Source organism: Xyrauchen texanus, chromosome 15 (genome assembly GCF_025860055.1).
Source record: "Xyrauchen texanus isolate HMW12.3.18 chromosome 15, RBS_HiC_50CHRs, whole genome shotgun sequence".
In the NCBI taxonomy this organism is placed as follows: domain Eukaryota; kingdom Metazoa; phylum Chordata; class Actinopteri; order Cypriniformes; family Catostomidae; genus Xyrauchen; species Xyrauchen texanus.
In genome coordinates this window covers 18,666,445-18,677,208 of record NC_068290.1, presented here as the reverse complement: position 1 = coordinate 18,677,208, position 10,764 = coordinate 18,666,445, and the positions used below count along the sequence as shown (strand labels likewise).

The window sequence follows — 10,764 nt, the reverse complement described above, 5'->3', positions numbered from 1 at the left end:
ACTTACTTTCTTTCTTCTGCGAAACAAAGATTTTTAGAAAAATTTCTCAGCTCTGTATGTCCAAGCAAGTGAATGAATGGCCAGAACTTGGAAGGTCCAAAAAGCATAAAAAGGCAGCATAACATTAATCCATATAACTCCAGTGTTTGAAAACATGTCTTCAGAAGCGATATGATATATGCGAGTGTGAGAAGCAGATCAAAAAATGTATGTCCTTTTTTAACTTTTAATCTCCACTTTCACATTCTTCCTTTGTATTTGGCAATTCACATTTGATTTCCCTGGGCAGGGAGGAGATTTGGTAGTAAAAAAATAAAATAAACCACTGGAACCTTTTGAAATACTTTAATGCTGTCTTCATGTGCTTTTTGGGCACCATTCACTTGCATTGTATGGACCTACAGAGCTGAGATATTCTTCGTTTGTGTTCAGCAGAAGAAAGTCATACATAGCTGGCACAGCATGAGAAAATGATGAGAATTTTAATTTTTGGGTGCTTTTTTTTATCTGTTCCTAAATTTGCATTAAACGTGCAATATTTTTATTTATTTATATATAACACAAACAAATCAAGCATGTAAATGCCCGACAACATGCAGTTAGTTTTCTTCGTTTTTGGTGACTATAAAGCGCAATTAAGCACTTCAGCGTTAGCGCCTATTCACATACCAGCTGTCCACCTGTCTGAGGCCTGGGAAAAGACCTTGGCGCTGGTTCACGCCGCGGCGCGGTCTCTGTGCAACACTCACTGGACGAATGAAAAGGGGCGTAGAGCTGCTCCCAACAACCCCGCGAGCGCTCCTAATAACGTGCTATCAAAATATGACCCCCCACTTTCTCTTCTCCGTTTGATCCTAGAAAGTGAAACTACTAATTACGCGACGGAGACCATCTGGATTCTTAGTTAACCCTTTTTGCTGTGATTGTAGACGCCATTAATTATTCATGAATTAAACGACTCTTTCACCTAAAATCAGTGCGATTTCATGTCATTGTTTATCGTCGAGCGGAATGCAGAAATCACGCGTGTAAATATTTTTGCCCATATGAATGACAAAAAACGTCCTTCTAACATACAGAATATATTTCTCCCACACATACACACACCACCACAGAAATAATTAAATAACACCTGTGAATTAATGTTGTTATAGAACAAATATGAATGTTCAAATGCCATTGTATACTGAACATGTTACATAGCTGCCTATATATTTAGTAGAAAAAATACTTGAAAAACATAAAAACTAAAACAAAGTATTGAGTGTCTAATTTAAAACAGAAACAAGAAACTTCATACATTTAACAATTTGCCACTTATCTTCACCAATTTTTGTAAATGTTTTTATTAAAAAAACATGCTAATCAGTATCACATATGCATGATCTCTGAATATTGTCATGTCTGCAAAGCAAATAATTCAGAAAACAGCAGATCTATTTGAGACCAACAAGAAGACTACTCCTAAAGAACGCAGAAATAATTTGATAATTCACATACCATTTTTATGTTGTAAAAGGAAAGAAAATATTCCAGCTGTTTAGGATGTTTCTTACAGTAGACTTCAAATATACTTTTGGGAAATATAAAATTAAATAGCAAACGTATTCCAATTGATTTCATAACATATCCCTTTCACTGCAAAATAGGAGAGAGAGAGTGAAAGAGAGAGAAATAAAAATTTGGCTTTGTTAAATTGCAAATATATTTCATAAGCTAATCATCAGCTGCTCTGTCTTTCTCATTCAAAGCACAGAGATGTAGTCAGCTCTGCATCACCATCTAGTGGTTTTATTAAGAATCACAATTTCTTAGAGAAAGTTGACTGTGAGAGTGACATGTAACACTGCATGAGTTTAGCGTAGCACATTCTCAACGTTTATTCAACATTCAACTTGGCTAATAATGAAATTTTTAATATAAAAACATATAATGAAAATAATAATAACATTGAAACAGAGTTTGCGGTTTCATTTTAAGAACATAAGTAAAATAACCCACAGAGAACACCACCAGTGATGGTACTTTGTGATTTGATGTGAACATGTGAACATGACATGAACATAAGCAAACACACAAACCGGTATCAAAGAGCAAGTAATTTAGCTGTTGAGTTTTTCCATTTCGTTTGGTGTGCTCACTTCAGTGAGCTCATTGTGACTTTCCTCCTCCCCCGGTACCTGCAACAAACACATTTCATTACAAAACATACAAGACTTAATGTTGATTAAAATACTCAAAATGCCACTGCACATTGTGCATTCATACACCTTATAATTGTATGTCCCAATAATTACACTTTTTTACAATTATAAGGTGCATTCATACACCTTATAATTGTATGTCCCAATAATTACACTTTTAACCACACAATATTAATGATGTATTATAATTACAATGTGACTGTTAAGGCACCTTTGTTTGAAAACAGAGACTTGAAATTAAAATACAAAATGGTTCAAAATATAAAAATAATATAAAATTATCTTGGAGTCTTCACCTCCCAGTAGACTGCATCCTCAAAGCAGTGTGTATCTGGAGGTGCACCATAGATCGGTAGCTTCAAAATGAATCCTAAGGAGTGCAAATATATATTGTTACATATACGGTTTACTCTGAGCTCAACAAATCAGAATAAATTCCACACACATTGATATACCCATATGTGTACATGCACGTAAACACATGCAAACATACAGTTGAAGTCAGCACTTTACATACATAGGTTGAAAGGTAAAACTCATCTTTTAACCACTCCACTGATTTCATATCAGCAAACTATAGCTTTGGCAAGATGTTTAGGAAATCTACTTTGTGCATGGCATGAGTAATTTTTCCAACAATTGTTTACATACAGATTGTTTCACTTTTATTTGACTATATCACAATTCCAGTGGGTAAGAAGTTTGCATACACTTAAGGTAACTGTGCCTTTAAGCAGCTTGGAAAATTCCAGATAATGGTGTTAAGCCTTTGAGCAATTAGTCAATTAGCTTCTGATAGGCTAATTGGAGTCAATTGGAGGTGTACCTGTGGATGTATGTTAAGGCCTATCTACAAACTCAGAGCCTCTTGGCTTGACATCATGGGAAAATGTATGGACCTCCTTAAATGTGGTTCATCCTTGGGAGCAATTTCCGAAGGTACCACAGTCATCTGTACAACAATTGTATGCAAGTATAAACACCATGGGGCCACGCAGCCATCATACCGCTCAGGAAGGAGATGTATTCTGTCAGGTAGTTTGATGCAAAAAGTGCAAATCAATCCCAGAACAACAGCAAAGGACCTTGTGAAGATGCTGGAGGAAATGAGTAGACAAGTATCTATTTCCACAGTAAAACATTTCATATATCAACATAACCTTAAAGGTTGCTCTGCAAGGAAGAAGCAACTCCTCAAAAAAAGCCAGACAGTTTGCAATTGCACATGGGGACAAACATTTTGTAGAAATGTCCTCTGGCCATAATAACCATCAGCGTTTGAACTCTGAAAAAGCATGTGTGAGCAAGGAGGCCTACAAACCTGATTTAGTTACACCAGTTCTGTCTGGAGGAATGGGCCAAATTTCCAGCAACTTATTGTGAGAAGCTTGTGGAAGGCTACCCAAAATGTTTGACCCAAGTTAAACAATTTAAAGGCAATGCTACCAACTACTAACAAAGTGTATGTAAACTTCTGACCCACTGGGAATATGATGACAGAAAATAAAGCTGAAAAAAAAAATCATTCTCTACCATTATTCTGACATTTCACATTAAAATAAAGTAGTGATCCTAACTGACCTGACAGCTAATGTTTTCTATGATTAAATGTCAGGGATTGTGAAAAACTGAGTTTGAATATATTTGGCTATATATTTTGGCTAATAACTTATGACTTCATCTGCACATGCACCTCTCTATGAGCTCAATGAAATGGTAATGCCCACCTGTTATTAGCCCACCAATGAGAGCCATTCCTAGTGTGACAGCCAGAGATATAGCCTGCCTCCCACCATGGAAAGCTGGAGTCCAGTCATTAGATTCACTTGCGCCGAACACTCTATTCAATCTGTGTAAGCAGGATACAGAGGAATAAAGAAAATGCAGTTTTCTCAGTACTTCTGCCCCTGACACGCAACACAAAGGAATAGGGCAGCACAATAATTAATCAAATAAATAATCAAGCCAATTATGGCTGCTACAATTACTTAATTGTGAAAAGTGTCAATTACAGCATTACATATAGGTCAACCCCTGTTGCACAAAACAAATCTATGTACAACCTGTTTTTTTTGCAGCAGTGAATTAACCAATCACAGGAATGTTTGTTGCTAGAGTTCTGTGTATTATTTTCTAAATTCTGTTCAAAATTTGAGTAACAGTTTTGTTTTTCACGCTGCTAAGAGGGTTAGGGGAGTAAAAATGTATTGATGCATCATGGTGCATCGCTCATTCACAGAAATGTAGATGCATCGATTATGGAATTTAAGAATCAATTATCATAACATTTATACCCAACGTGACAGTCTTATATTACACAAACCTTCTCGCAACAGACACAAAGTGAAGCATGTGAGATTGAAGGGAAAGAAAGTATACTTTGAAATAAAAAACACTTATGCTGCTGAGTTCACCCTATGAACCTACATAAGATAAAATGCATAGATGGATGCTGCTGAGTTCGGCTTTCTGTGTCACTATTCAAAATTATTTGCGTCTATTTGACCAAAGTAGGTTAATTGTTGTTGCCTCTTCCTGATTCCTATATATTATGTTAATATTGCTTTCGTAAATGTGATTGATTTGCAGACATGTGGCTGTGAATGAAAACACGCACTCATTCATTCATTCTCTTTATGGTGAATGCTAGAGGGAATAGGGAGTGATTTCAGATGGTTCTGAAGGGAATTAACCAGTTGATTACAGTCAACTGTGATTGGTGAATAACATGCAGCAGCCACTAAATTTATAAAAAAAAAAATTTATCCTTTGCATTGTGTGCAAACAGTCCTGCATGAAAATACAGTTGAATTCTGGTAAATGATTTTGACATTTACCCCATTTAGCCCCCCATTTAGAGGGAACTTATGGTTAACCACATCCTGTGTAACTGCCTTTAATTGCTACTAAAAGACTTGAAGTTTTAATTGATGACCCTGCTAGTTTTAAACATGGATCTTACCTGCCTGCACATTACATTTTATCTTTAATTATTGGTGCAATATCTTAGCATTACATGTCATTGTGACAGAGCGGAGGTCTGGGAGCCCCCGGCCTGAGAGAAATTTCAAATTTTCAAATGATCAATTAGATAAAGAATTGTAATTGAATCGAATCGCTGTCAGAGCGAATCGTTACACCCCTATAAGAGGGCCTATGTGAACTTGGCTGTTTAGCCACTGCCTTGATTTACTGATGTATAAAATAACAATAAAGTAATTGTCTTGTGTGTGTTCACAACTTGATTGTGCAGCATACATAAAGAATACTGCATGCAGATGCCCTAGACAAAATAAGTATTTTCATCGAAATGAATCGCAATAACAATATCAAGGGAAATAATCGACAATTATGACTTAATGGATTTAAACTGAATTCATTTTGATTATCGTTTGGTGAGCGTATACATCTGTCACACGTAAGCCTATCTTTAATGTATAGTTCAAATAATTAATAATTATATTAATTTAAATACTAACTACTGACTCACCCATCTCCATACACATCCTTGGATGCAACAGCAGCAGTGACGGCACCAACCACAGCTCCAAGAACCCCCGGCATTCCATGAAGGTTGTGAACGCCACACGTGTCCTGAATCTTCAGTTTCTCCTCCAAAACCGGCTGGCAGAGTATAGAACAGCACACAAATGTAAGACTGAGACTACAACATACAATTATGAGAGCATTTAAAATTGTGTGTCTGAGTTTCCATTCTATAAATGTAAGTGTGAGCTACTAACCGTGAGGTATTTGTATCCTAGTACTGAGATAGTTCCAGCCAGGAATCCCACGATCATGGAGCCAAATGCAGTCAGCATCATCTCTCCAGCTGTTCCTACAGCAACACCACCTGCCAGAGCAGCATTCTGGATGTGCACCTGAGAAAGACAGAGCCATCTATTTCTCAAGTGTTTTATATCCCCTGAGAGCACAAAGTGGAAAAGAGCTGCTCTCCAAACCATACATTGCAGTAATTTAATACCAAACAATGACCACATGAGGGTGCTAACCATGTCCAATTTGCCCTCTGGGTTGACTAGGGCAGAGAAGGCAAATGTAGCAAGTGTGCATGAAGCCAGAGAGTAGTAAGTGTTCATGGCAGTTCTGTGCTGTGGGTCCCCATAATTAGTAATGGCTGAGTTGAAGCTGGGCCAGAACATCCACAGGTAAATGGTACCTAAACAGAATGCAACACAACTGAGAAGCTTTAGTGCAATGTGAGTGCTCAATGTTTCACAAATGTAAGCATCAGACTCTAAAGCTTGGTTGAGAACAGGTCAGCAATTTTTACCTGTACAGGTGCGTAAATTAGTTGACAAATGTGCATTTAAGTGTCTTACCAATCATGGCAAAGAGGTCAGAGTGGTAGACTGATGAGTTCCTGTGTTTGCTCTTATCCAGGTTGGGCCTATACAGTACACGGGTCACCACCAGGCCAAAGTATGCACCAAATGTATGGATGGTCATGGACCCACCAGCGTCATTAGCCTAGAAAAGCCAAGCCAAGGAATTTAAATTTGCATTAAATTTACATTATAATAACACTATATTAGCTGACATGTATATAGTTATTCCTAATAAAAATTACAGCATATAAAATTTATCTCTCTGTAGTTATTCAAATGGAAAAATCTAGTAGAACTTGTTTTGATTTTTAGGTGGAGTATTTACCACATATTATATGCACATGTTCATATAGCAAGACCAGACAATGCAAGACACAGGATTAAGAAAAAGATCTAAAGAGATCTACACTATTATTCATAACTGCAACAGAAACTTGGCCTGACTGAGTGCATAAGAAAAACAGACAACCTCTTGTCTTAATTTACAGAGGGCTGACCAAAAACAATTTAAACATAATCTTCTATCAATGCACCGATATAGTGATTTATCAAACTCCTTACTACCGATCGTGGATTGGATTATGAGAGTAGTAATATGAATCCGTCTTTATTTTGCATGTCATTTTTTAAATTAATGTGTTATTTAAAAAATTGTTTTTTACAATTCTATGTTCATTTTCTGTGCACACGTGAAAAAGATTTTTGAATGCTTTCATAAATCCGACAGACTGTAGCATCCACACTCACCCCAAGGATAGCAATCAGGATGTGCTCATTGATAGCGAACAATGTCACCTCGAAAATGGCCATAACAAGCAGTTGCACGGGACTTGTCTTCCCCAAAACGGCACCAAAAGAAATCAGCACAGAACCAGTGCAGAAGTCTGCATTTATCATACTGCAGAAAAAAACATTCAATGTGAGTAATCATAAATAGTCATGTATGTGTCTTTAAATCATGGGGTTGCACAAACTAGTAAACCTCCACAATTACCACATCCACTTGGTGGTGCTGTGTTCAGCTGTAAAAATGTGAAGCCAAAGTTTGAAGAATGAGAGATGAGCCTTTACTCTTGCAAACTGGAACTTAACTTGCAAATGTACAATTAGAGCAACGGAATAAATTGTTTTAGCTGTACTTTTTTGTGAATCACCACTTTAGTGAGTTGAAGTGACTGTGCATTGTTGTTTAGCTCTCCTCTTTGATGATACAACAAACTTTATTAGCTGCATACATTAGTGTGACCAAACCCCTAAAATGCCCCTTACATAACAAACAACTTCTCAGTTTTTCTTTTATAATTGAGTGATTCAGAGTGATTCAGTTTTCACCTTGTAACCCCAACGTGGATCTTGCCATGGTGCAAGCCGTGTACAAAGCCCTGCATAAGTGTGGCCCACTGAAGGGAAAAGGCTGCGACGAGGAAGTTAAATCCGACACTACTGAATCCATAACGCTGAAGAAACGTCATCAAGAACCCAAAACCGATGAAGATCATCACATGTACATCCTGGAAACCTACAACACAAAGTTTCAGGTTTGTTTTTCCATTCTTTTTCACAGTTTTACATTATCAATATTAATCTCATTGACTATAATTGATGTGATTTGGCAGACACACACAGTAAGCTATTACCCATGACAAGGTAAATTAGTCGAGTTATTTAGGGCCTGTCTGACATTATGGGTACACAGAACCTAACATTACTCCTGTGTACTTCTTTATATATTGTGTAGGGCCATTCATTCTGCCATTTCACTTCTTATGACACACTTAAACTGTTGCCAGGCAACTGGCCATTGACCTGGGCACCAAAGAGGTTGGCACAGCCCCTGTGGGCAAGCGGTCCCATATACCTCTCAATGACTCGCTCTTCTTTGGCAACTCATAAACAGTGTATTTTGTCGTTTGAACTATATGTGTAATTTAGAAGTGTTTGCTGCAGGAAAGAGAAGTCTTACAATGAAACCTACAGGTGATCTGAGAACAATGAAAAACAATTTCTTTGCATTATCAAAAAGACTTGAGTGCACATAGATAAGATGTGGTGGAGCACTGGAACAGTTAAACCTAATTTATTGTATTTGAAAACATTATATATACTATATGAAGCATTCTAAAAATGTAGGATTCATCAATCATTCTATGCCACTAAAGGCATTTCTCATGCAACACCTGTTGTGTAGCTATGTGCCCTGCAGTTGACAGTGACAAGTAAAACAACAGATTAAATTATATAACCACTCCTGCAGCCCCTGCAATCTCTTTCAACTGACTCTCTATACCTTAATTTAGAGATGAGATGAGTAAATAAATTCTGTAGAGACAAGAATTATGTCATAGGACATAAATCTTCAACAACAAATTCACTGAAATTAAACCCCCGTCAGTGTACAGAATATTCCTTGATCTCTTTCCTATCAAGAAGGGTGGCTTGATGTTATGATTTCAATGTATGCTCTATTCTGTTAAACATGATCAGTAAAGTCTATATGCTATGACTATGAATTTAATAAGGTGTGTATAACCTTACACAATATAAGAAATGTACACAAGGTTTAAATGAACTAGGCACTTGTTGTGAGCCAGGCTTCTGTTTGTATTAAAAAGCAGTCTACAAGAGTGCAAATTGCAGAGATTAAAAAACTGAGAAATGGGTTTAGTAATACGAAGCAGGAAATGTTTTTTCAGAAACCTCAGGTTGTTTTTCCCCTAAGGGATCTGTCTAGGTCTCAATCTACAAATGCATTAACTCACTCTGGATGTATGGAATGAGCTAGAGCTCAGTAATTCTCAGAAATGCAGTTGGGATTTATGCAGGTATTTGTTGAAAAGGTGCTCACTCTGCAACTGTGGTGGGGAGGGTTAGATGTATAAAAAATCTTATTCATGGAACTTGAACCAGCCAGACCACTCAAACTAACAAAAAGTTACTCACAGATCAGGTCAATGTTCATCTACAACTCACCTACTGTTCATGCAATCAAACACATTCCTTTGTTATCAAATTAAATGGCACAGCCATCTGTGTTTCTACTTGCAAACTGAATAGATTTATTGAACAAATTCAAGAATTTGTCCTTTTACAATTACTTGGCCTACGCAATACATTATCTCTATGACTCAATGGTCATGTAAAGCAGAAAGTTCAAAACTGAAATTAAAAGAAAATGAAACAAATTGGTAAAAAGATTAAAGAATTGCAATATTATCATATATGATATCACCAGGTCACTGCTAATTCCCACCACTAATATATTTATACAGAGGTAAAACCAATTATTTGTATTTTGCAATTTTGCAAACAAAACACAAACAGCCCATTCTTTGAAATCCACAGAATTCCATTCATGTTCTAAGAGAAGGACATATTTAAATTGTGCTGAATAAAAAATAAAGGGCTTATTTGGCTTATTCTACTACACAAAACTTCCCATCATTAATTTATTTCTCCCTCCCCATTGCACACACATTTCAATCTTTTTTATCTCAAAACCACTCACTTACTGGGATAACGATAGTAGAACTCATTTTCGTGTTGAGATTCGTTATGTTTTCCATTTTCATTCCAGTGCTTGGCATCGGTGTCATCGTTATACTCCACCAGCGTTCCAAAGAGGATGATGAGGATGACCTCTAAGATAATGCATATCAGTGGCAGCCGCAGCCTCATGCTAGTTGAAGAGCCACTCATGATGCTTCCTTTTTACAGTATCCTTTGCTCACTCTGTATCTCCTTCACCCTCACTGGAGCAGGGTACAGGTTCAAATGGGTCTGGAGACAGAGTGCAAAAAACATCAGCTGACACAAGTCTTTTTATTGTTAGTTTGACCACTTGATGAGTTTGTAAACACCCACCTGCTCTCTGAAGTCTGCTGATTTGCAGCAGCTCTTAGCTCCTCCCTCACCTAAAGGTAAGTAAAGAGATTTTACACTCAGCCACTTGAGCTGATTAGATTGCTTTATCTACAAATGAGAATATTAATGTCAAAATTAACAATATTATTGGAACATAGGGACTTATTTAAAAGGCAGTGGATAAAAACAAGTGCAATTTGTTGTACACATTTTTGTGTCTAAGTATAAATGGAATATGGATAAATTGTTGCTGGATGAGAGGCATGAATTGACTTAAGTGCAAATGGATCCAGTTGTTTAAAGGAATATTCTGGGTTCAATACAAATAAAGCTCAATCTACAGTATTTGC

General features: G+C 36.9%; 1 protein-coding gene across 1 annotated transcript; it reads right to left on the bottom strand.

The window, feature by feature from the left end:
* Window positions 1–1,855: 1,855 nt before the first annotated feature.
* LOC127655943 (ammonium transporter Rh type B) lies at window positions 1,856–10,359 on the bottom strand. The gene is made up of 10 exons (XM_052144039.1): window positions 10,063–10,359; window positions 7,886–8,072; window positions 7,301–7,451; window positions 6,548–6,695; window positions 6,218–6,384; window positions 5,948–6,085; window positions 5,695–5,828; window positions 3,932–4,053; window positions 2,501–2,574; window positions 1,856–2,180 (listed from the first exon to the last, which is right to left on the bottom strand). Exons 1-10 carry the CDS (start codon window positions 10,247–10,249, stop codon window positions 2,103–2,105), a joined length of 1,386 nt encoding a protein of 461 aa, XP_051999999.1. The 5' UTR covers window positions 10,250–10,359; the 3' UTR covers window positions 1,856–2,102.
* Window positions 10,360–10,764: the final 405 nt, after the last annotated feature.

What these genes read in the sequence shown, in the direction of transcription:
- LOC127655943 (XM_052144039.1), bottom strand. Translation starts at nt 10,249, where the DNA reads ATGAGTGGCTCTTCAACTAGCATGAGGCTGCGGCTGCCACTGATATGC. An exon ending in TCCTGATTGCTATCCTTGGG is followed by an intron (nt 6,696 to 7,300) that starts GTGAGTGTGGAT and finishes TGGCTTTTCTAG; the next exon opens with GCTAATGACGCTGGTGGGTC. An exon ending in TGACCTCTTTGCCATGATTG is followed by an intron (nt 6,385 to 6,547) that starts GTAAGACACTTA and finishes CATTCTGTTTAG; the next exon opens with GTACCATTTACCTGTGGATG.